The 27,515-nt window shown below is 35.5% G+C and overlaps 1 protein-coding gene across 1 annotated transcript in view; it reads right to left on the bottom strand.

Annotated features, from left to right (window-relative positions):
• galnt18b (UDP-N-acetyl-alpha-D-galactosamine:polypeptide N-acetylgalactosaminyltransferase 18b) overlaps positions 1–26,223 on the bottom strand; it is a 122,532-nt gene extending 96,309 nt beyond the window's left edge. The window contains exon 1 of the mRNA XM_051114617.1: positions 25,699–26,223. Coding sequence (XP_050970574.1) covers positions 25,699–25,936 — 238 coding nt within the window. The 5' untranslated portion in view covers positions 25,937–26,223. The remainder of the gene's footprint in view (positions 1–25,698) is intronic.
• Positions 26,224–27,515: the final 1,292 nt, after the last annotated feature.

The raw sequence follows: 27,515 nt of genomic DNA, 5'->3' as shown, positions 1-27,515 counted from the left end.
CAAAGCTCAGCTTTCTCACACGCTATTGCTTCACAGACTTAATGCATTATGTTTCTATGAAAGAAATCCTGAGAGAATCCTTTTACTACTTTGAAAAATAATGTGCTGCATGTCCTAGAGCTATTCATTTAAGCAAGTCCTTTCCTTAACATTATTACCAGCTTGTTTTTGCTCTACTATGAGATCTGCTATGTGCACAATTTGATTTAGCCAAGTAGGACATGTTCCTGTATCAACATCATTTGTTATTCCTGAGACAACAATCCTGTTGAATAATCATAGCCCACCCCTATTCTCAACCCTGTGTACACATTAAGCCTTATCCTAGAAAATGGTCAACTGATATATTGGTGAGGCTGAATTTTTTTTATTTTTAAATTATCAACATATATGTTCTAATTTAGCCCAATAAAGTTTTGCAAGCCAGACCTCGGATGGCACAGAAAACCACCTGGAGGTGGACATGTCTAACTAGCACCAGAAAAACAGCAAAGCAAACATGCATAAGCTCATTATATTTAAAGTTTTCCTTTATTCCACTGTCTAATTTGCTGTTAGTTAAACTGCCTTGTCTAATGATAAAACTGCAAGCTGCAATAGCACTTCTATCACAATTGGTGGGACTCTAGAGAAATTTAGCTCTGATACAATGCATTGTTTTTATTAACTTTTTTATTTTATCCTGCCTGTAAAGCCTGAAGAAATAATTGTTGATTTTTTTTTTTTTAATGAGACACTTCATTGAACCTTCAAACAAAGTTAAAAAAAAATGCTTTTTATTTTATTTTATTTTTTTTATTTATTTTTTTATTTTAGGCAAACGATTAATCACAATTAATCGCATACAAAATAAAAGTTTGCATAATATTTGTGTGTGTACTGTGTGTAATTATTGTAGTTGTATTTATTACAATTTTGTATGTAATAATGTGTTTATTGTAGTTTAATTTGTCACGATTAATCATTTGACAGCCCTAATTTATTTATTTATTTATTTATTATATATATATATATATATATATATATATATATGAGAATACTAAGTTCACCCAATACTGAGTTAAAAAATAAAAAGTAGGGCTGCACGATTAATCGCACGTTGTCGTGAGGCGCGTTTAGTCAATGAAGCCGGTACTTTGATTAGTAGTAAAGCTCCATCACGTGCGTTCAGTACACAGAGCAAGTAATACACAGAGCCGTAAAGCACTGACAAGCTATGCCAAATCGCGCGCAAAATCTAATTCGATTTTGAGCGCGATTTTGGCGTAGCTTGTCAGTGCTTTACTGCTCTGTGTATTACTTGCCGCTCCAGCTGAACGCACGTGATGGAGCTTTACTACTAATCAAAGTACCGGCTTCATTGACTAAACGCGCCTCACGACATCGTGCGATTAATCGTGCAGCCCTAATAAAAAGTATAAAAAGTATGACAAACTTCTGGTAGCTTGTAAATAAATTATATCTTCATACTAGTATAGCATAAAAGGAACATAAATATCAGTTATAACTCTCACAGTAATATGTTTAATTAATTAATTTAAATGCTTAGTTTTATATTCAAAGCTCTGTAGCTTTTATTGTGGGGGGCAAAACATATAATGTTATGCAGTAGTGGTGATTGAGAGATGAACAAATAAACTTTTCATCAAAAGCCTGTTGTAATATTCATACTCACATTAACATTTTTTTAAAAAGGAAAAAAAATATGATGTACCTACTCGTACATATATTGTCACGGTATATACACATAAAAAGCAATATATTGGTCATTTTGGGCCATTTGCCATTAAAAACTAATCCTAAACCTGTATATAAAACCTGGCTAATAGGACTTACAGAACCAACACAGATGTTTTTCTAGAAACATGTCATACTTGGCACATTATCACAAATCACATTAAGCATGTCAGATCCGATACTAGTTTGCTTTATGTTGTAGTTCTTCAGTAAAGTGGCAATTATATTCATGAAACCCCAGAAAATAAGTGACAAACAAGTGCTATACAGTTACAAGGCTGAGTTTTGTGTGAGGTATGCTGGTGATTCATGACTTTGTTGAAGAATAGAGATGGTGGAATCTGAGTTCAGACGTAATTAAGCATGAAAGATATATCACAGATGTCACCCCTCTCTGTAAAGACATGTCAGCTGTTTCTTCAAATTTGCTAGCACGAAAAAGGAAGCCAATTTTCTGAACAGAAACACAAGCACTGATAGTATCCCCAATGCTAAAACTGTTTATTTTAGAGGCCTCAGTGTTTCAGCAGAGGTGCTGCGGTGCAAAAACAAACAGCATTTAAGCATCTTTTGGGTGAATACCTAATGAACTCCAAGCACGGAATTAGAAAACATGAAATGACGTTTATTTTTATGTTTACATTTGCATTCTAAGGGCAGAGAGGGTTGTTGGAGGCACTGATTCCACATGGACCTGCTGCTGCCTGCTTTCTACTGCAGTGACCTTTTTTGAGTCAAACACAATTCAGAGCGGAAAGCAGAGCTATCGGCTATGCAAAAGCAAAGAGAAAGAAGGGAGAAAACAGAGGGCACTGTAAGAAAAGTTAAAGACTGTGATGTTGTGGGTGTATCGGTTTGCCTACAAGATGTTGTGCTGCATAAACACATTCGGGCTGCGTTCCAAAACTGTTGAAAAATGAGCAGCTTCTCTATATACTGTCTACATAGGCAGCTGCCTACCAAAGTTCAGATGAAACAAAACCCCATTAGAGACTCATCTGAATGCTTTTCACAACACACTTACATGGTATTCATTAGAAAATCAATACTTACAGCTGATTCATTGCGCGCTGGTGATGACAGGATTTTTTTTTTTTTTTTGTAAGAAAATAGCAGATTATACTTTTAAATGTAAGTATTGGGTTTCAAATTGAACATCTAATGATACAAATGTTTCAAAAACTACTTTTTGTGATCCAGAACCACAAAACCAGTCATAAGTAGCAAGGTATATTAAAAGCAATAGCCAAAACTACATTGTATGGGTCAAAATTATCAATTTTTCTTTTATGCCAAAAATCATTAGGATATCAAGTAAAGGTCATGTTCCATGAAGATATTTTGTAAATATGTCATCTTAATTTTTGATTAGTAATGTGCATTGCTAAGAACTTCATTTTGGCAACTTTATAGGCGATTTTCTCAGTATTTCAATATTTTTTTGCACCCTCAGGTTCCAAACATTATCCTATCCAAACAAACCATACATCAATGGAAAAGCTTATTTATTCAGCTTTCAGATGATGTAAAAATCTCAATTTTAAAAAACTGACCGTTATGATGGACATAAATGGATCAAAATGAGCATATTTACACAGGTTGTGAACCCTGGTTTGCTTTCAGACTGTTGAATATGACTTTTAAACAGCAGCTTTTAGGCAAAATTTACTTTTATATGTTGTTTCAACAAATGTGTGTTGGCAATGTGTGCACACAACCACTCTATAATGATAAAAATTTAACCTGCTCTATTCTAGAAAGGGGGCGGGGAGCAGCAGCTCATTTGCATTTAAAGATATATGCACCAAAACAGCATGTTTTTGCTTCCACTCAAAGTAGGCATTTTCAAAATGATATAATAAATGATCTTTGGGGTATTTTGAGCTAAAACTTTACAGACACATTCTGAGGACACCTGAGACTTACATTACATCTTGTACAAAAGGGCATAGAATGTCACCTTAAAGTCGGAGGAGACGAATTGTTAAATAAAATCTTTGTTTTTTTCGTTGCGTACAAAAAGTATTCTTGTCGCTTCATAAAATTCAGACTGATCCACTGAAGGCAGATGGGCTATTTTGACAATGTCTTTTCTGGGTCTTGACAGTGACAGTAATTAATGACAAAATTTTCATTTTGGGGTGGAGTAACCCCAAATATGTAACCTCACAATATGTTTGTGAAGTTTGCAATGCTGTTTGCAAATGTTAATTGGAACTGTAGTTTTGAGGAAAAACAGAACCACTGAACTATGTTGGTAATGCTGCAACAGCATCACAAAATTATGTGGTTGGAACTACAGCTCTCAAAGAGTTGTTAGTATGCATGTGGACAAAAATAGATTTTTTCCCTTTGGGAACAATAAGCAAGATAACATGCACTGCATTGTTAGTTCAATTTAAATATACATTCCAATCTGTTTATTTCAGCATGTCACCAAATAGCATAATGTAAAAGGGAACCTGAGATAAATACTGCTAAATAACAGGGAACAAATAATAGTAGAGTACCATCAGATGCCACGCATCTTGGAAATCTTGAATCGATTAATTAGCAGGAGATTTCTCTCCATATAATTGACTTCTATGGTGCACCTGAGTTTGCAGTTTAAATGCAGCTTCAAAGGGCTCTAAAAAATCCCAGCAGAGAAAGAAGGGTCTTATCTAGCAAAACGATCGGTTATTTTCTAAAAAAATTTTACAATTTCTATACTATTTAATCTCAAATGCTCATCTTCCCTAGATTTGTGTAAACTCTGTATATTACGGTTCATGACAATTAGGGTGTGTCAAAAAAATCTAATTTTTACATCCACCTTCAAAATCGTCCTACACAGACAACTAGAATGACAAGGGAATGAGTACATTATCTGTACATTTTTGTTCTGGAAGTGAACTACTAATGTGGTTCAAAGAGGTGTGACCATGTTACTAGATTCTGGAAAACATTTGTGTCTAGTTGGTTAGTTTTTCCAATGACATACTGTACTACGGTAGTTAATTGGCGAGTTAAGTCGTTGTACAGGAAGTGTACCCCGGTTGGAAAATCACATAGCTGACCAGCCAAATACAACCCATCTGCAACATCTGAAGATCAGCTTGGCCAGAAACAATGAATCAGCTTTTGAACTTAGGTTTTAACTGGGTTTTACTACATAAAATCTACCTATCTTATAAGGAAATTAGATTTTTCTGCCTACTGTTTGAAACACTCCACATGTCAGGAATATTGCTATGATGCCTAAAATGTGACCTAGATAGGCAGCTCACTAAGGTTTGGAACAGAGCCATGGTCAGAACGGTGCTGCTGTGCCATTCACTGCCCTCAGCTTTCTCAGTGTATTATAGAAAAGAGCTTGTTTAAATCTCAACCCCTATTCAACACATATGTGAACTGTGTCAGTCAAAGAGGCTTAGGGGAATTGACTGGTCACTTGGATTCCTGCCACTGGAAATGTTGTTATGTTTGAAGACAAATCTGAAACTCTGGGAATGGTCTCAGCCTGTGGCTATGATGGGCTAACAGCACAGTTCAGCAGTACTAAGATGTATGGCTAGTCACAGATTGGCAGCTACATTTTTTGGCTAAATATACTAGAGAGCATCAACAGTGGAAAATTTATACTGACCACACTATATGGATACAATTGATAGTAAACAACATTTCATGCACATTCATAATATTACAAAATGGATCATACAACACAAATCTGTTGAAATTAAAATCTAAAAGAGGCATGAGTTGTATTTTCAGCTGCTCTCAGCAAATAGTCCCAGAAAGATTCAGTAACAATCGTGCAATATTTCACACTTATAAATGTGATTATGCAAACACGCTCGCAATCCAAGTGGAACTGATGCAACCAAAGTGAAACGTTGTGGCTTCAAAAGGCTGTTTATCAGCTCCTCTCTAAATAGTTTGGCACTTATAAACGTATTAAATAATTGCCTTTTTGATAACATTCTATGCAAAGCCAACATCAGTCATTCAGCTCTCAGTGTGTCCAGGATGGACAGATGCTCTGCAGTGCTGAATAACAGAATATTTTCATATGAAAATTCTTTAAAAAAATGTAACATTGAAGTGGATGAATAAAGAAGCATCTGTAGAACTCAAAAGTATCAATTATCTATGTAGTTTAGTTCTAAGAAGAGTTCTTGGAAATGTGTCAACTTAAAGGGGTCATCGGATGCTAAGTTCACTTTTACATGTTGTTTGAACATTAATGTGTGTTGGCAGTGTATGTACAAATCTACTCTATAATGATAAAAATCCATAAAAATAATATCCCCTTTTTCAAATCGAGCCATTCTCAGATGCCTGTCAGTGTGGCATCACACCGACAGAGGCCGCTCCCACGATAGTTGATTGACACGAGCGTCTTACCTCAAGATCAGTTGTAACAGTCCGACCTCCACTGTTTGGATGCTGGAGCAGGGATGTAAGTTAGACAAGAATATCTCTGATTGAGGTGTTGTGTTGCTGGATGTAATAATGAACATAATGGTCGTCATGTACTCCCAACATCTGAGCTGCTGAAGATGCAGTGGATTACGTTTGTTTGTGTTTGTGTGTGAAGGGAATGCGCCTCCCGATCTACATATATCCGTCTATGTTCGCGCGAATCATTCATGATCCAGCTTCACTTACAGCAGAAGTGAGTATAAGGGGTTTTTTTATGAATCTTTGCAATCGCCTTTCCCAATAATGTGCTAGTTAGCAAGTTTAGCGGCTAAACATGGCTAAATGCGGCTAAAGTAAACAGGCTCATCACTCCACAGAGAGAAGAGAGGGGTGGGGTGAGCAGAGCTCATTAACATTTAAAGCAGCCTTGACCAGAACAGGATGATTTTTGCAGAGCTGATTTTGACAAGGTAAAAAGGGTGTTGTTTTTTACACTACCATTGAGAATTTTTAACCAAAGTATATTATAGACTTTTCATTAAGACCCTAAAGCATCATATCAACTTGTGGAAAATGGCCATCCGATGACCCCTTTAATAAAAAACTTATATTCCAAACGTTATTATTATTATTTTTTTTTGTTTGTTTTAAGTATTAAGTGCTTATCTCATGTTTTCTCATAATTTCTGTGTCTGCTGTTAAAGACAGTAAATGAAACTGAACAAAAAAACACCTTTTAAATAGTGTAGGCCAGACTTCAACATTGTCTGTCATTTTGACGGACAGTAGGGATGTCGCAATTCTCAATATAATATTGAACCGTTCGGTATGACCTCCACGGTTCAATATGCGCTTGTGAATTGCGGTTTTTCGGTTTTGCATTTAAATAACTTCCTTGTTTTATTTCTCTCGGAATTTGCTGTATGTGTGCCCGCGATTTCACGTGCTGAAATGAGGAAACGCTTCCCCCGCTTACATTTGAAAAAGCAACACACGCAGAGCATCTTCCATTCTAATGACATGCAATGATAAGCCTTTCTAAACCTGTTGTCCAACAAAAGTTATAAAAACATTATAACTTGTTTTTAATTCTCAACATCAGTCGAGTGTTTGAAATAACTTCCTTATGTGATCTGATGTGGATTCTTATCACAGAATGAGGCAGTCGATAAATTCTATACTCATATTCTATGTATGTCGATTAGCAATGGCTTATGAAAATACACGAGATGGCTTGAAGAACACAGATAAACCATATATTATTGCAGACGACTGTTTATTTTCCTTACATTTCATCATTCAAAACGTTTAACGTTATATTTTTTTATCCAGTCACAGACTCACAGCAATAGCGATGCCTTTATCCACATTAGAAGCTGGAACAGAACGCAATCAGTGCTACTTCTTTGACGCATATGTGGATTTACTGCACGAGGGCGCCCTCTAGTCCGGTATGAATGAAACCCATCCGTAAAAATGGAAAAAAATAAAACAGGGTCGTTAAAATTCTGTCATAATCTATTATCACCCGTCATTTCAATTTTCATATTTTTAATTAGAATAACACATTTAATTGCTTTTATTTTTGTTCACATTTTTGTTTTTAATCATGAACCTACAGGACAACAGTGCAGTGTTTAAAAACAACAAAATATGCTAGGGCTGGGTAAAAAAAAATCGATTTCTCTATTTTAATGAACCAGTATTGATTCTTAAATCACAATCGATCTCTCGGTCTATGCTGTTTTCAGTTAATGAATGGACAGTACATAGTGTGTCGTCCTTCCAATAAATACCAATAGGCTAGGCTTTGTGTTACTTTTGATATGAAACAAAGTCTCAAATTTAAAATTCTGTCAATTTAAGCAGTAAATACCATTTTGGTGCTCTTTAAGGTGGCGTGATATGAAAACATTCGTGATAGTTTCGTTTTTGTTCTGTATCCCGTGCTCTGCTGCCCCACACTGGAGCGCACTCACCACCAACTGGACAAGGGTGGGAATTACAGCTACGATTTACAATAGATCACCCTCAGTGTAATCTGTCAAAATGATGGACGCCCTTCAGATTTTTCCGTCACTGATAAAAGATTAACGTCAATGACTGAGAATTTTTGGTTAACGCAACCTCTGGTGTAGGCGTATTTGAACTAAAAAAAAAAATATAATAATCCAACTCAACTTCACATTTCATAGTGATTAAAAGCTACAAAAATCAATTTTCCAACCGGGATACAACAATGCAACTCGCCAATTAACTACCATAGTACAGTGTGTCATTGGAAAAGGTATTTTTTGGTTATTTTCAGTATTTGATCTCTCTATTTACTTGATCTCTCTTTTTTGCAATCATGTATCAGTACTGGACAGAAAGGCTTTGAGTTTTTATTTAAAACGCACAATTGCTATTCAAGCCAAAATCACTAAAGGACATTTATCCCTAAAGCGCCAACAGCATCCTAGATATCTAATCACAAACAGCTGTAATGAGGTTGGAAAACGTTCTATGAAGCAATTCCCACTTGGACCCAAAACAAGAGATGCTCAGAGAGATTGGCATCATTCTGTTTGGTGAATACACCTTGTGGAAAACCCGATAAGACATCTCAAGTGATTATGCTGTATTCTCTGTTGGCAAACGTCCCCATGCTTAAAACAGTTATTTGTCTTTTTAGATGCTTGGCTGAAAACTTCAAGATTTAGCAAGACATAAAGAGGTGGCGATGCATGCCCAGTCTTTATTCACAGAAGAGCTGTTATCATCTGTAAACATCGATTGTGAACAAGAGCAAATTGAGGTTAAATGAGAGACCATTTGTATACATTTTTAAATTGAATGCACTTAGTATTCTTTTATTGTCTCATGAACTAAATCAAACAGGACAGAAAACGACATAAAATCCTGTGCTGTGGGCTTTTGGAAATGACTACTTGAGTATATTTCATGCTCCAAGATGTTCAACGCCTTCACTGTAATTTCAAAACAAGCAGTTCAATTGTCATCAAACAGTGTAAACCTGTGGGTGATCATCACACCTATTTACAGCTTTCATAATCTTTCCTGTTGAGTCACAAGACGCCACTGCTCTTCACTTTCATTTAAAGGCATAAGCAGTCAAACAGCCATAAAGTGACATGCCTCGGAGGAATATGTGCAATACAGTTCTAAATGCTAAAGCACAAAAGCTACAAATGAGAGACTGTTTGAAAGGGATAGTGCAAGAATTTATGTAAATAACTTTCCTTTTGAAATTCCTTCTGTTCTGCAAACAAAGTTAACATATGGTAAAATGCATGGTGTGTTTGTTGTGATTTTAGAGCTTGGCGGCCCAGTTTCATTAAAAGAAAAAGAGCGGTCAGTACATTCTTCCAAATTTGTCCTCATGTTTACACATAAGAAAGAAAGTTCCACAGGTGGGACATCGTGTGGCTGAATAAATGACAACTATTCTTTAAATATTGCCGTCAACAAGAAAATCAGTTGTTTAAGTGAATAATTATGTATGGTGACCCTGAAAAACCTATTTAAAGCCTTCCTGCAGTTAATAATTTTATCCCTTAAAACTCATCTTTGATAATCAAAATTACAGTATGTATTTAAATTAGGGCTGGACGATTAAAGGAGAATTCCACTTCCAGAACAACAATTTAGAAATAATTTACTCACCCCCCCTTTTTTCTCCATATAATGGACTTCATTGGTGCCCCGGTTTTGAACTTCCAAAATCCAGTTTAAATGCAGCTTCAAAGGGCTCTAAACAATCCCAGCCGAGGAAGAAGGGTCTTATCTAGCTAAACCAACGTCATTTAAAAAAAAAATAAAAAAAATGTGTTTACTTTTTAAGCACAAAAGCACAGGCTCTGGGATGTGCATCCACAATACTACGAATTAGTAACGGGTCGTTCTTGAACTATTCTTTCATTTTGAACGAACCTTAAATGTGACTCGGGAAGAACAAGTCGTCTCAGGGAGTGATTCGTTTAGTCGCACATGCGCAACATCCTATTAGGTTCTGTACTGGAATTAGTTCACCTGTTTCGAGTCTTCGGGTTTTTTCAAGTCGTTGAGTCGAACGACTCAAACCCAAAAACTTGTCAGATAAGAGGTGAGGTGAGCTAATCATAGACTGAAGACGCAGGTAAACAATGAATTAATCTTTTCTGTTTCTTGTAGCATTATAGTTTTGTCTTGTTTGTAGTGTGATCAATGTTTGTGTAAGCAGTAGATGTGTTAGGGATGTAACATGTAACATTTTAATTATATTTTGCTAAAATGAACGAAATGACTCGGAAAAAGATTTGTTCATTTTGCTGAACAAGACTCAAAGGTCCGAGTTGGTAAAATGAGCCGAACCTCCCATCACTACTACAAATCACGTGTCAGTTCATCGTCTGTGTACTGACTATGGTGAAAAACTCCATCTTATTTTCTCCTACAACTTGAGAGGAGGACATCAACATACCTTTTTGTTTGTAAACAGCGTTTTTTATATATTTACGGTAGGAAATTTACTAGGAAATAATATCTTCATGGAACATGATCTTTACTTAATATCCTAATGATTTTTGGCATAAAAGAAAAATCGATAATTTTGACCCATACAATGTATACAATGTTGCTACAAACGTACCCGTGCTACTTACGACTCTTGGATTAATGGTTACCACTATGCCATTTATTGCACTTTCAGAATGAATCTGTGAGTGAATGGAATATAGCCTAGAAAGCATACAAAAGCCCTATTCGGACGGTAATTGTTTCTCATGTGGACGTCTGTAAAAAGAAATTTACATAGCGCCTCAGTGATTAACCTCATGGATTCGGATGGCAAATTATTCACAGTGGAGAAGCGAGTTCTGTGATCCTACGAAAAAGTCTGCTGTATGTTAAATTACTTATTATTATGTAAAATGCATTCTTATTACTCCAAGCATATTTTATAATATATAATCTAATTTATTATTTGATTATTTAAATCTCCTATTTAAAAATATGAAAACAGATATGTTATAGTTGTATATAATTCTATGCGATATAGTTATACGATATAGTGTATATAATACACATTTTAAAATTGTATTGCATACCTGCTGTTGCCAAAATAAAGACCCATGCTTTTCTTTTCTTTCTGCTCTCACTTGCTGTGGTGGAGAAGTTGGAACATATTGTTCCTGTAAATACTTTCCTGCATTTCAGAAATAAAATGCATGCAAATTACAGCATGCAACAGTTACCCTATGGTACCGTATGGTTTGACCACAGCAGGATTTAAACATTGATCTCTGAATTGATTTATTCTTGAAAACTCAGAAATGTGGCTTCAAACAGCAATTAAATTACCACATGACCTTGGTGCTTGTCAAAAAACAGTAGGTAATTCGGCCAGAGATTTTTACGTGGGTGGTCAGAGATAAACACATATCACATATAAAACATTCTGGATTCAGATGGCAATAAAATCACGATTATCCTGTGTAAATGATAATAACTCATGTACTCATGAGAAACAATTAACGTCCAAATAGGGTTATGGAGCGCTCTCCTTGTAATCACTGAAAAGCTCATCCTGTTATAATAAGCTCTACGCTACACAATTAATCAATTATTGATAGCACATCTACACCTTGTTTGTTATAATAAGAGGATTCGCGAGCATGCATAACTTAGCACTGAACAAAACTCTTTAAATTAGAGCGGTGAATGGATTCTGACTAACACCTCTGATTGGCCATTGTGTTCAAGAAATCAATACATATGTCTGTGATTGGCTACATTACTCAACGCTGTAAAAATAAGTTGTGAACAGAAACCTTTGACCAGAAATGGGTTATTTCAAAATGCGCTTGAGACTGATTTTGGCACACCACAATTTTAAAGAGGCCATCGGATGCCCATTTTCCACAAATTGATATGATTTTTTAGGGTCTTAATGAGAAGTCTATAACATACTTTGGTTAAAATTTCTCAGTGGTAGTGTAAAACAACACACTTTTTACCTTGTCAAAATCAGCCCTGTTGCATGTTCCTTTAAATGCTAATGAGCTCTGCTCACCCCGTCCCTCTCTTCTGTGGAGTGACGAGCCAGTCTGTTTACTTTAGCCCACGTTTAGCTGCAAAACTAGCTAACTAGCACATTATTAAGAAAGGCGATTTGCAAAGATGCAAAAAAAAACCTTATACTCACTTCTACTGTAGGTGAAGCTAGATCATGAATGATTTGCGCGAACATTCTGTGTTCATTATTACATCCAACAACAAAACACCTCAATCGCTCAATTAGAGACATTGTTGTCTTCCTCTGCACCAGAGTCGATCAACTTGTGGGAGCGGCTTTTGTAGGTGTGACATCACACCAACAAGAAGCTGAGAATGGTCTGATTTGAAAAGGGGGATATTTCCAGCTTGGTGGATTTTTATCATTACAGGGTATTTGTGTACACACACTGACAACACACATTTATGTTCAAAAGTGAGTTTTGCATCCAATGACCCCTTTAAGAAAAAAACTTGCAATGGTGTTGGCTATCGAATTTGCACATGGTTTGTTTTAAGCTTATTAAAAACACCAGATTTACGTAAACATAGACATATAGATAGATAGACATAGATAGATAGATAGATAGATAGATAGATAGACAGATAGACAGATAGACAGATAGATAGATAGATAGATAGATAGATTCATCAGTATTATTTTATCAACGTGATAATGAAACTTAGAGCACAGGCGTCAAAAATGCATTTGGGTGGCATACAGATCAGTGGTAATCTGTTATTATCTATAAATCCCTAGCTAAAAATAAAAAGATGAGACAAGCTGATAATCAAGCATATCTGTATCAAGTACATTTCTTCCCTTCCAGCTGCACAGTGGTGAATAGCACCGCATGAGTCTGTGGAAAAGACAGTGAGCTCATTCCAAGCGTATGTCTCTTAAGTTCAGAGAGTGACTGACTTCTTTTAGCTGTGCTTACTCAGAGATACTGCGCTCCGCTTGGCTCTGTCTTAATTAATGACTAATTACATCCCATTGCTTCTAATTAGAATCACAAATTCAAGAGTGGCGAGGACAGAAAGCGAGTCTGTGGCTGTCTGAATCACAGGCATCATCTGCTGCTCTTCTCCTCTTATTCTTTCTTGCTAAAATAAGAAACAGAAAAGATGGAAAACATGTTCCATGCTAATCTCATTTGGCTTGTTTTGACAAACCCAGAAGACAAATTTAGGACTAAAATGTATTAGAAACTAAACAATACAAAGGTGTATAATAGAAGTGGAATTTAATGCATTTCTTTACATTGAAGGAATAAGCCATTTAAGGCCAAGCCTTACTATAATTTTTTCTAGGTTAAGGTGGTTTTAGGCGCTGTGCGTCATGCCTAACAACACCCCTAAGCCCTGGTAAAGTCACGGTTACACACAGCTGCTAATAGCTTTTATAAAACAGCAACAACAGCCTTATATATATCTCTTTGCCTTGGAATCATGAGGTTATATCTGAAGTTTTTGTCAAAATTGAGTTATTCACATATTCTTACAGCTTATTTACATTATGTGATGTTTCTTTTGTAAGCTGTGTACATTTTGGGCCTTTTCTTAGGTTCTGGGTTCTGTCTACAGATGTCTACGTAACCCAAAAACTTCGAAGCTCAATATCTCAAAACTGCTCAGAATGCAGATAGAACCTTATAATTCCAAGGCAGCAAGATATATATACAGTCATGGCCAAAAATATGGGCACCTTTGCAATTCTGTCAGAAAATGCAACACTTCTCTCAGAAAACTGTTCCAATTGCAAATGTTTTGCTACCAAATATTAAGTTAAGGGTACCAATAATTTTGTCCAATGCATTTTTTCTATGTGGAATTGTATCAGATTTAACTTTTCTTCTCAGTTTTTTTGTGCTGTTCCAATGCAACTGCAACAATTTTCTGAGAGAAGGGTTGCATTCTCTTACAGTATTGCAAGGGTGCCGATATTTTTGGCCATGACCGTATATACACCAAGGCTACATTTATTTAAATTAAAATTTTGAAATATTAATTGCAATTTAAAATAACAGTTTTTATTAAAATATATTTTAAAATGTAATTTATTTCTGTGGTGATGCAGCATCATTACTCCAGTCTTCAGTGTTATATTATTCTTAAGAAATTATTCTAATATGCTGATTTGCTTGATTATTATCAAATATTTCTGGTGCTCATTTATTAGTACTTCTTTTTATTAGGAATTGTGAAAATTATGAATTGTATAAATATTTTGTAACATTATAAAGTCTTTACTGACCATTTTTAACTGTGTAATGTCTCCTTACACTGAAGAAGGCTGCTAAAACTTTTTTATTTTCTTTCTTTTTTACATTTTATCCTCTGTTTTATCCTCTGCTTACATGCAATAAAATGTTTTTTAGAGTGCAGACCTTATTCAGCACAACTCTTTATCAATTTACAGTGACCTTCCTTTTAAGGGGACAAGTGAACCCAAACCATGCCTGCTTGATTTTGATAAACCAACTTTAGTCATTTGTCCCAGTGCCATGACGAGCAAAATATTTATAGTCATGATGTGTTTCCTCAAAGCGCTCTCAAAGCCAGGCGGTGACTGTGCTATATAGTGAAACATGACCTCAATTTGCACCAGCGTGCCAACTGTTCCTCCTGTTCCTTTGGGAGTTCGGGTACAAATTCCTAAATAAGAAAATTTGCACATGTGCATTTTTTTCGCAGTGTGGCGGACCCTGATATCAGCAGGTTACTTTCTCTATTAGAGATTCAGTTGACATTGCAAAATAAGGTTGACTTCGGTGATACCATGTTTTGGCTCTCTTTAAGCTTTCCAAGCATACCGTCTTTGCACATGGATAAATATTTAATGAAATGGATTTTTTTAGTCCACACAACTGTGTTCAATCTGGGTTGAACAGAAATGCAAATCCACTCGCTTTAGAGCGCTATAATTAATGCAAATTTTTATTTTGTTTACATCAAGGTATGTTTACCCCGTCCTATTTTTTGTAGTTAGGTCAAATTGTTTATTCCGAGAAAATCACATGCACGGCACAAAACAAGTAGGTATTTGCATTGTGCTACTTTAATTCAAATCATCCTAGCATGAAAGCTTTTGAGATACTGTAGCATAACCTTCATTGTGCATGAGTGTGCACTCAGCATGAAAAGCAGGAACATACTATAGTGTGTCTTTATAGAACTCAATCAAGAAGACAAGCAGGCTAAAAGCATTTGTCTTGCACAATACAATCAAAACTAAACAGCATGACTGCTGTAGTTATGACTACAGATGGAAGAACCCATTTAAGGTTTATACCTCTGAATGACCTGTTTTAAAAGGGTAACAGATCAGCTGGATAAAATGGTTGGTTTGATTTTTACAGCAAGTTCAAGCCAACCAACTCTTGCAGAGAAAATGAAGCAAGCAACTCCATTTATGAAGTCTTAATTTGTCACCCAGTTACACTCAAGAGCAGCTTCTGATTATATTAGATATACAGCACTGGCTGTTGTTTAGGGCTGCCCACAACTAAAGACTAGTAGTCTTTCAATTTAAGCATTAGTCGACTATTAGTTGCATGTTTATTAATAAACCATACAAATCATAATAATGAGCATTTAATTGCTCACATTGCCTAATAAGCACTCAAGCGCAAGCATAAAGCTTGCCACGGCGCACCTCAGATATAATGATTATGAATGTGTCAGGGAAAAACAGTAAGGATGCTGCACTAACGTTTTAATAATTTAATGATGAACTAATGCTTTCTTTGTTTTCAGAGTAAAAGAGATGAAGTCGGCGACGGTGACACTGACTCGTTATCTCTGCAGTAGTGGATGCAAGTTAGGGATGAGAGATATCTTATCGTTTGCAATACACCGGTAAAAATAAGAATTCGTTTTCCTGCGATAATAACGATAAAGTCTGCAGTAGCACATGTGCAATACAGTTTTGCCTGAGCCTGTTTACAAACCTGTTGTCTAACAAAAATATAATTTATTGACAGGCTTTTTCTCCAAATTAACTTCATAACATAGTCGAGTGTTTGAAATAACCTTTTGCAATCAGACATGGTTTCATATCACAGAATGAGACAGAAATCATACTATTTTATGGTATTATAAAAGCTATGTCGATTAGCATTGCATTATAAATATACTTTATCCTTATAAAAATACTGAGAATGCTTGAAGAACACAGACAAACCATATTTTGTAGCAATTGTATGTTTATTGTCAAGTTTTGTCGGTTAAAATTTCTCTATCTGGGTTTTATTCAGCAACAGCGATAACCTGTAGCGTCAGTACTATTACTGCTATAAAGTAGCGATGGGTCGTTCTTGAACGATTCGTTCATTTTGAACAAATCTTTAATGTGACTCAGGACGAATGAGTCTTCTCGGGGAGGGATTCGTTCAGTCACGCATGCGCAACATCCTATTAGGTTCTTTTACTGGAATTAGTTCACCTGTTTCGAGTCTGCGGGTTTTTGGATTCGTTCATCTTATTGGGCTGTCACGTGATGAACAAATGACTCAAACCTGAAAACTTGTCAGATAAGAGGTGAGGTGAACTAATCATAGACTAAAGACCCGTGTAAACAATGAATTAATCTTTTCTGTTTCTTATAGCATTATAGTTTTGTCTTGTTGTAGAGTGATCAACGTTTGTGTAAGCAGTAGATGTGTTAGGGAAGTAACATGTAACATTTTAATTATATTTTGCTAAAATGAACGAAATGACTCAAAAAAAGATTCGTTCATTTTACTGAACGAGACTCGAAGGTCTGAGTCGGTAAAATGATCCGAACTTCCCATCACCACTATAAAGCATATGCAGAGTTTCCGCGCATGGACGCCCTCCAGCTTCCAGTAAGAATTAAACAGTCATTACATTATATGTACACAGTTACGTCTATTTTGGGTAAAAATAGGAAAGATAATACCTTTCTCTAAAGAAACAGGATTCCCTGAATTATCGCCATTAATATCGTTATCGTAATAATACCAGACATTATTGTGATAAATTTTTAAGCCCATCAAGTTTATTTGTTTTCCATTTTAATTGGTTCAGTTAAAAGTAGACATTTCACTCTCTATAGATATATATATTTTTTTGTATTTTGCAGTTATTTTGAGTGCACACAAATAAACATAGAGTCTTTATAGATTTGAAAGATGTATTACTCTGTGTAATGTATTAATCTGTATAAACAAAAATGACAGAGTATTTTAAGAGCAAGTGACCACACCGACGCTTCCATCTGTCACGCAGTACTTGCTACTACTAACATATTTCATCTGAAAAGCCATATCTGAGGTCAATGAATGATAGGTGAGCGTTTGGATGTCCTGCCCAATGTACTATATTACCACATAAACCAGCTGTTACCGATCTGTCCTTCACTGACTGAGGGAGGATTTTTTTTTTTTTTAAGACTAAGCAACTAATAATATTTTGGTTGACCAAGCCTCTTCTCGTCGACTAACAGTTAGTCAGCTATTAGGAGGCAGCCCTAATCATTCACAAATTTTATTTTAGGGGGCAGCCCTAATCATTCAAAAAAGTTATTTCAATTTTCAGACAAACAATGCAAGAAGACTAACATGGAAGAGAAGAAATTGTTGAATAAAGTTGTGATTTTTGTTTTGTTTGTGCACAAAAAGTATTCTCATAGCATGGACTATTTTAATGATGTCCTTACTACCTTTCTGGGCCTTGAGTTTCAGTGCTGTCTATGCAGCGTATTTAATCAAAAATATCCTAATTTGTGTTCTTACGGGTTTGGAACGAAATGAGAGTGAGTAATTAATGACACAATTAAAATTTTTGGGTGAACTATCCCTAAGGCACAACACAACAGGTGAATAAGGTAAAAATGTAACTAATACGGTACATATCAGCATGTTTTCCCCAGCTGATTAATCACAATAATTTAAAGTAATTGTTTTGTACTACAAGTTTTCTGAAATGTTATGTTTAAATATGCAAATGAGGCACTGTCTAATTAAATATGCACTAATTTGCATTAATCTGAGAACACAAATCTAAGTTCAAAGCCAAGTTGAAAATTCTTGATATATTTTGTTGACTTATTAGAGTTAGAGGTTTTTACAGAGAGGATTTTGGATCATTTTTATCACTTCATAATTAAAGAATACTGCCAACAGCCAAGAAAGTCTACACCCCCATGTTTTTAGGAATAAAATGTAAAATATCAGGCATATTATATATTTACAAACCCCTCTGTTAAAAACCTTCAGAATATAAATAGGAATAAAACTGTGCTGCTAAAGTGGAGATTTCTGACTCAAGAATCTAATTTTGAGAAAACAGATTCCAAAGAAACATAATAATGTGCTTTTGGGTTTTTTTTTTTTTCTTTCTTTCCAGTAGTCTGAAAAGGAATCAAGTTATAAAAGAAAATAGTCCAAAATCTCTAAACTGACCAGTGTATGAAAAAACAATGGGTTTGCCTTAAGGTGTTATTTATTAGTAATGCACTTATATTACTTCTGGCTGATTATAATATCATGATTTAGTAAAGAGTAAAGAGTGTTGTTAAATTATTTGTATTTTTAAAGATTAACATTCAGTCAGCATTACATGGCAACTGCAATGTACATGTAATACTAAGGAACACAATTAAATATCCAATATCGGCCAATAAGCACTGAATAAAAAATATAATGCTACTTGGTGTTACTTCAGAAGAAACTGACGTTTTGAATATTTTGCATCTGACAAAGATGCATTTGACAAAGCTAGATTTACCATATGGGCAGTTGGACACAAGGGCACCATTTCCAAGGGAGGAATCACGTAGGGTCGGAAAAATGTTTTCAAACAGAGATACAGTACAAATGCCTGCCGAGTCCACCAAACCAACATTGCACAATAACCAGGAGGGCTCTCAGACCAGGGCATCCAGGAGGGACAGCGACACCTTATTAGATTAAAAAAGACTGTGGACTACTTCATCATGCTAAGTTACAGGACATCGACTTATACAAAACACACTGAGAGACCACAGTATAAAAGCCAGTTACTACCTAATTTACTAGTTTTTTTCAAATGCCAAGTGAGTTAAAGCACTATAAATTCAAGCAGCTACGTGTTGTGTGTGAGCTGTACTGATTAATAGCCTGTCCTTCTGGATCAGAGGCTTTGCCGTGTCTTTGTTTAACAGAGCTCATTGTGATTATCACAGGATAAACCCTCCAGCACGGCTATAAATCAGCCTTGCCGAGGCTCCTCACTCGCACAGCCATCTGTCAGTCAAAAGGGCAGTTGAGGGCAACTTGAAAAAGTTCCGAGTCTCTTCCGAGGGATGCCAAGTACAACATCTCGGCTGTGTTTCCATGCCTTTCTGTCGAGGTAATTAACCCCAACCCGCTGCTTATTAGAGGAGACTCATAGGGAGCGGAGGATGAGAGGAAATGAGAAATCACAGCTTCTCAAAGAAGCAAACGCAGTCCTCGGAGACGGTGTCATCCGCTTGACTCTTCTCAGATCACGCCGCCATCAAACCAAACATTCCATAACATACATTCCTGCACAGCAGTTAGGTAATGTTCAGAAATAGGTCATACACCTCAGCATTTCAATAGAATATAATAAACATCAAATTTCCAAGCATCTGTAGATTTCTATAGCACACTTCTACATTAACCTGAATAATAATACTGGCTGCATAAATATTCATACTTAAAATTTGAATAAAGACAGACAAAAACGAGCACTAGGCTCCTTGTCATTACCATCACATCTCAACTTCTCAAATAAGTTCCAACGAGACCTGCAGCTTTTCTGCTGGCACTTGTGTCTGTTGCAACAAAGCAATTATTTTAATGAGCAAAATGTAAAAATAATAATATGTGTTTTCTCAGTTTATTTAAAAGTTCAAAATATGAATACAGTTGAGGTCAAAAGTTTGCATTCCCCTTTCAGAATCATTAAAAATTTTAATTATTTTACCAAAATAAGAGGGATCATACAAAATGCATGTTATTGTTTATTTAGTACTCACCTAAGATATTTCATATAACAGATGTTTACATACAGTCCACGAGTGAAAATAATAGCTGAATTTATAAAAATGGCCCGGTTCAAAAGTTTTCATCCCCTTGATTCTTAATACTTTGTTCTTACCTAAATGATTCACAGCTGTGTTTTTTTAGTGATAGTTGTTCATGAATCCCTTGTTTGTCCTAAACAGTCCTTCAAGTCCCACAAATTCTTTCTTCTTTTTAGCATTTTTGTGTATTTGAACCCCTTCCAATAATGACTGTATAATTTTGAGATCCATCTTTTCACACTGATGACAACTGAGGGACTCTATTACATTACAGAAGGTTCAAATGCTCACTGATGCTCCAGAAGGAAACAAAATGCATTAGAGGTTGGGGGGGGTGAAAACTTTTTTGAATTTGAAGATTCAAAAGTTTTCATCCCCCGGCTCTTAATGCATGGTTTTTCCTTCTGGAGCATCAGTGAGCGTTTGAATCTCCTGTAATAGTTGCAAATGAGTCCCTCAGTTGTCTTCAGTGTGAAAAGATGGATCTCAAAATCATACAGTCATTATTGGAAAGGGTTCAAATACACAAAAATGCTAGAACAAAAAAATAAACAATTTGTGGGACCTGAAGGATTTTTCTGAAGTAGAGTGGTCAGTTTAACTGTTCAAGACAAACAAGGGATTCATGGACAACTATCACTAAACAAAAAAAAAACAGCTGTGGATCATTCAGGGTCAACTATTATTTTCTCTTTTAGACTACATGTAAACATGTTTTATGTGAAATATCTTATTCTGGTCAGTACTAAATAAACAATAACATGCATTTTGTATGATCCCTCTTATTTTGGTAAAATAATTAACATTTTTCATAGATTCTGAAAGGCGGGTGCCAGCTTTTGAGCTGTATGCTCTTTTAAAATCAAACCAACCTAGCTTTTATTTATTTGTTTGTTTGTTATTCCCTTAATACTGCTAAATGATGTAGGCATTTTTTAAAGAGACAAGTGGTAATATCATAAATAATTGCTAGACAAGCTAGACAAATTCTCTCCATTGTGTTCATACGTGCACTTGAATTCAGTACAGATGAATAGGAAATATGAAACAATGAATAAACAATGGGAATTCTTTGAACTAGCCAACAAACTCGCTGAACAATTGGACTAAAGTTTAATTGCCAAGTACAAATATGCTAGGAATTTTTCTCGGTGTTGGTGTTTGATATATTTAAAATTATGTTGACATAAATACTAAAAATATTAAATTACATCCAACGTGAATAAAAGCTGGAAATGTTTTATGTATGACATTTTGTCAAGTAACCCCCACAAAAATGTGATTTGGTAGCACATGAATTAATTACTGTAGTCTAAAGTCTAAATTATCATTGTATTTAAGAAAGTATTTGTCATTAGTATTAGTATTACTACATAACAACCACCTTTGATCTAGAGACACACAATCTAATCAAATCACAATTGATAAAATTCATGTTTTGCTCTGCTTTTTCCACATTGAAAATCCAGTTTTCACAAAACATGTCACATTATGGAACTTCATATTGACTTAAACATTACAGTTAGAAAACAAATCCATTTCTGTTCTATTTCAAAGAAAAATAATCAACAATGGAATCTAAGCAATTTTATTTCCTATTCCACAACAGAGATTCCTATTCCTCCTTCTTCTGCTGCTGAATTTTATCCTTGAGCTCCCATGAAATGCTTTTTTCTTGATTTGTTTTTGCACGCGGCAAGGTGCTTTGCATAAAAGCTAAATGCAAATAGTCTGAGAGCAGATAAACAGAATGTTATGAGCTGAGAATCTGTTCGCTTCACTTCGCTCCTCTACACAATGTAACCACACAATTGAAAGAGGGACTAAGTGATTCTGTTGTTCTTTCTCTTTGGCTTTCAGCAGAAAATCCACTACAGTGCTAAAGAGCTGCTGTGCTGAAGCATGCTGCATTTTCATCAAGTTGAGGATGACAGGGAGATCAGGCAGGCCATCCTCCAGGCTGTTTGTACCAGGTGGTAGAGCCACAGCTGGCATGTACCTCTTCCACATAAATCATTCATTCTGGAAAACACTTGTATGCTACGGAGAGGGAGGTAGTCTGAACTCTGCAGTGATGAAGTTTAAAACAACCTTGTGGTCAGTGCTGTACTGTAAGATACAGATTTACCGCTTAAGAGTACTACAGCCACCCTCCCTTTGGAAAACGAATGTACTTAAAGGAACAGTTCACCCAAAAAAATGAAAATTCGCACCAATGGATCCTCTGCAGTAAATGGGTGCCATCAGAATGAGAGCCCAAACAGTTAATGAAAACATCACAAAAATCCACAAGTAATCCACATGACTCCTGTCTATCAATTAGTGTCTTACATTGCCTGTTTGTAAGAAACAAATCCATAATTAGGATTTAAAAATGTTGCTTCTTGCTAAAATACAAGTTTTCTGTCCATAATATTGCTTTCCCTAGTCAAAAAGTCAGTTTATCTGAATCAGTAGAGAAATATGCACAGATCAAGCACTGTTTGTAAACGAATGCAGTCCAAAACTGTTCTAAAACATATGTCTGTAGATTTTAATGTGTGACTGCATTGGATTTTTTCCACTGGAGAAACGTTATTATAGAGAATGGACTGGAATTTTGACCAGAAGCAATACTTTATAGTTAAAACACCTTAATGACAGATTTGAATCTTACAAACATGCAGCTTTTGACTTTACAAGACGTTAACTAATTGCCATAATGTTAAATTTCTCCTAATTTACATCTGAAGGTAAGTAAATTTTTTAGCAATTTTTCATTTTTGAATGAAGTATTACTTTAAAGTAATATTCTGAGTTAAATAAAACTTAACCTCAGTCAAAAGCATTGTGGCATAAAGTTGAATCTCACAAAAAAAAAAGACTCATCCTTTACTTTGAACAAAAAAACAAGGTCACATCAACACACTTACAGTGTAGAAATGTGAAGCTTATTTAATAAAAGCACTTACATGAATTCTTCTGTTAAAATGTAAGTTGTTCTTCACATTTTTTAAGTCAGTTTAATGTTTTAGGTGTTCTGTTATCATTATTACATTTTAACTAAAGATCAAAATTATTTTTTGAAATAATCAACACTGCAAATGCTGTCAGTTGAGCTTAAATTGTACTGAACCCAGAATATTTCATTTAAAATCACTGTTGAACAGCAAAGAGCACAGTATCTCAGATCAACTTTAATAATCCCTGCCATGCAATAAAAAAAAAAAAATCATGTGTTGTAACTAAAAAAATGCTCTCTAACGCGCTCTCCAAGCCCATTCCTGAAGCCCACAGCCGTTGCCAAACAGCACAACGTGTCTGCGGCTGTAGCTCGGGAATGTTTGCACAAGTAATCATCTGTAGCTGCCTCTCAGCTCAGCGAGGTTTGTTTGCGCCCTTGATTCGGTTTGAGCGCTACACTGGCTGTCTGCAACCCATATCAACATACATCCAGTAAGTAACTATGACAGAATCATCTCTCTAACAATGAAGTGTGTCTTTTATAACAAAGCACAAAAGAGGCCACTGATAAAATTACATTACAGACTTTCCTGAGCAACGCAAAATTTGTATTCCTAAGATATTTAGCGAAGCAGACAAATCATGCTGTGCATGCTGTTGTCTAATAAACCAGAAAGAGAACAACAAATTGCTAGTGTTTTCAGTTCTGCAACAAATTAGTGCTTTCCGAAGTAGCTGAAAACGAATCTGGAATAAAGCTTGCGCAACAGTGAGAAACTACAAATGCTTTATTGTTGCACACTGTTTGGCAGATGCTTTTTGGGGAAGGTGGGTTAGGCTGTACTAATTGCATGGGGTAGAATCCACCATGCACTTTTTGCATGAACATTATAAAGATCAATCAATACATTCACAATAAGCTACATTTTGAGGTAACTGAAATGCATTAAAACATACACTGCTAAATATAAAAGTTTCTGCATTTTAGGTTCCCCAAAGAACCTTTCTGTAAAAAAAAAACAAAATTAGTGCAAACAATATTTAAATAATCTAAAGAACCTTTCTCCACTATGATGGAAAGCTTCCAGATTCTTCCATATGAGTTATAAACTTTTATTTTGGAGTGTATCAAATAAACAAATGCATAAATGATGATGGGAAAAAAACATAAATGTGTGCTAAGTAGTGCTGAAAGATCTAAACTACCTGTACAGATAGAAGCAATCAGCCACTTTTCATAATTAATTGTTCAGCCAGTGCCAAGTTCATTAAACAAGAGTCTCTGAAGAGAGAAGAAGAGGAGTTTGCAATCATCAATGGTCTTTGTGAATCTGCCAGAATGCAAAGTGGAGGTCACACCTGCATAAAAGTGTCATTAGCAATAAGGCAAGGTGCAATCAACCTGATTCGAACAGGGCAGGACAAATGTACAATTGGTATTCAGGCCATGATGATGAAACTCTATAGATTTTTCCGTTTAGCACCTGAGTGGAAGATACTCTCCACAATGGACTGCTATTTCTCTCACCCCAGGTCAAGTCTGTTCACGGTGCAGACAAAAATTTACCATGGTAACCACGATGTCTACCAAAATACTTAAGTTACTATAGTTACCGTCACAACAACAAAACATAGTATAGCCCACTACTGTGTACTATTATACAGTATAATACTTGTCATATATATTTCTAATTTTGTATGTCATTTATTTTTTGTGATGACAGTGCCTGCTAATACAACATTATTACAGTTTACATTATTACATAACATTATTTGATGAAAACTATGGTTAGTAAGTGCAATAATTCTAATACATTTTAGGTAACTGTGGTTACCATGATAAGTCATTGTGAAGGTGGTAATTTAGTTGCATTTACAGTGAAAGGTTTTTCCACGTAAATGCAACAATTTGTGCCTCTGCATCAGCAATAAAATATCATTAGTTACTTAATGTGATTTTCTGCTGAATTTGTTTCTCAGCTGTATTTCATTTTCTCATAGGGAAATAGTTCACAAGTGATACAATACTGCATATAGTGTTTAATACTGACAAAAAATAAAGTCCATGATCATTTTGTCTCACTGAGGTCTTGTATTATTCTACCTTTTTTTTAAGAATTTATTTAATTATTCTTAGTGTTGACTGCATTGATCAACCTCAAAATGTAACCCTGTTACCCGAGTTACTGTAAGAAAAAAATAAAATGTTTTATTATTATTATTATTATGTATAGTAATATTTATCCTTCGTTTGCAAATGTATTGCTTGTTATGGTGAATTACATTTGTTTCATAAATTCTGTGTAGTGTTCTAACTGTGTTCTAATGTTATTGTTTATTTAAGCCCCTCTTCCACTCAATATTTGTTTAAAAATACGCTTGTTTCATTTTGAAATCTGTCCGTGGAATGTGGCTTAACAACTCATTTTTGGCACATAATTTATGATCTGCAGCTCTATTTCTCATACTTTTCCTTTCTATCGTCCCATTTGTACGCACAGTTATTAAACAGTCATTCGTCTTACCTTGTATATGCTGATTAACTACATTCTCCAGCCGATCCAGTCGCTCTATAATCCGCAGAGTTTCTCCTTTCCTGTCGCCTTCCAACTTTTTGGCTGGGACAGGCATCGGCACTTTGATGTACACATTAGCGATGTAATTAGTGACCCATCCGACGTACAAAAGACACACTATGTTGGTCATGCCACTTAGTATCACACACGTAGACACCAAAGTTTTGGTTCTTCTGGTGCAAGCCATTCCGACATCCCTCCATATAGAGTCCGAGACACAGCGGACAAGTGCGCCTGTCCTCAACTCTGTGTGTACTCCGATGGAGAATGACGCTCTAGTTTAGTCTTCGCGCCTGACGCAAACCCTACAGTCCGCGCTTCATTCTGCCACCGGGCTGTTGAGCTCTGACAGATTCCAGCGACTTGAAGTGGACAACTACCGTCTTGTTCCAACACGAAGCGCCGCGTCCTCCATCTGCAGCGCCAAGCAGCGGTATAGGAAGGAGAACGAAGGTGCGCGAGTATGTGTGGTTTGATCCTGAGCCTGTTGACCAATGAGATGAGCTGTAATCTATGGGACCAATTGCACAATGATCCAGGAACTGTAAGGAGGTGCTTTATAAATGCAGATACTCCCACTGTTTCATAAAAAAATGTGCATTTCTCTTACTGTTTCTTAAGAACAAACATGACTTGAAAAAGCAAAATATAGAAACACAATGCATTTAAACTCTAATATAAACAGCAGGCTATACGCAGAGGAGAATTTTGAAATTTGCACATATTCACTCTTATTCATTTGCTTAATGTGCATATACAGTCAAACCAAAAAATTATGCAGACACCAGATATAATTTTTTATATTTTGTAGTAGTGGGTGCAGGACACTGTAGTTAATTTATGTAAGTGATGACAGTAAAATAAAGTAAGCTGTGACATATTATACCCAAAAATTGTTCATAGAGTGAACTACCAGTAAAATTTGTGACCAAAAATTGGATTTGACACTTTGACCAGAACATGTTTTGTTACATACCTTTCTATCAAAGTTATCTGACATTATTAGGATGAATTTGTTCTGACACAGTTTAACTCTTGAGCTCTTGACATATTTTATTAACATTTTCTAAACTATAGCGAATAAACTGTGATAATGTGAGAAATTTTGAAAGTGTCTGAATACATTTTGGTTTGACTGTAAATCATTTGTGATTATCAAGACAAATTTGTTCTGACACAGTTTAACTCTGAGTTCTTGTCATGTTTAATTACCATTTTCTAAACTAGTGAATAAATTGTAATAATGCAAGAACCTTTGAAGGAATAAATTTTGGTTTGACTGTATGTGCATAATGCCTAATAATGCAACAGGACAAAATGTTTCATTTTGTCATATTCAGTTATGAATGATTAACATAAATGATTCAACCTATATTTTCATTTCAAAATGGCGAAATTTCACAAAAAGGGACTACCTACTGATGCAAACTCTCACTAGATATTAGTCGGTTGTCAAAAATGTAATGTTTAGCTACTTCATTCTACATTCTACCTTGCACTCTTGCACTGTTAAATGGATAGTTTACTCAAAAATGATATCTGTCATCATTTATTCACCATCAAGTTTTTCCATACGGTATGATCCGGTATGAATTTCTCTCAGCTGTTGAATACAAATTAAGATATTCTGAAGAACGTTAGTGTCCAAACTGTTAACAGTAGCCACTGAAAAAAAAAAAAAAATCAGTGGTTACCGATAACAGCTATGGGCAATGATGACAGAATTTTCATTTTGGCTGAACAACCCTTTTAAAAACTGAAGCATT

The sequence above is a fragment of the Labeo rohita genome, chromosome 7 (genome assembly GCF_022985175.1).
Source record: "Labeo rohita strain BAU-BD-2019 chromosome 7, IGBB_LRoh.1.0, whole genome shotgun sequence".
NCBI classification, from domain to species: Eukaryota; Metazoa; Chordata; class Actinopteri; order Cypriniformes; family Cyprinidae; genus Labeo; species Labeo rohita.
The sequence above is the reverse complement of the archived record's forward strand: the minus strand, read 5'-3'. Positions and strand labels throughout refer to the sequence as shown.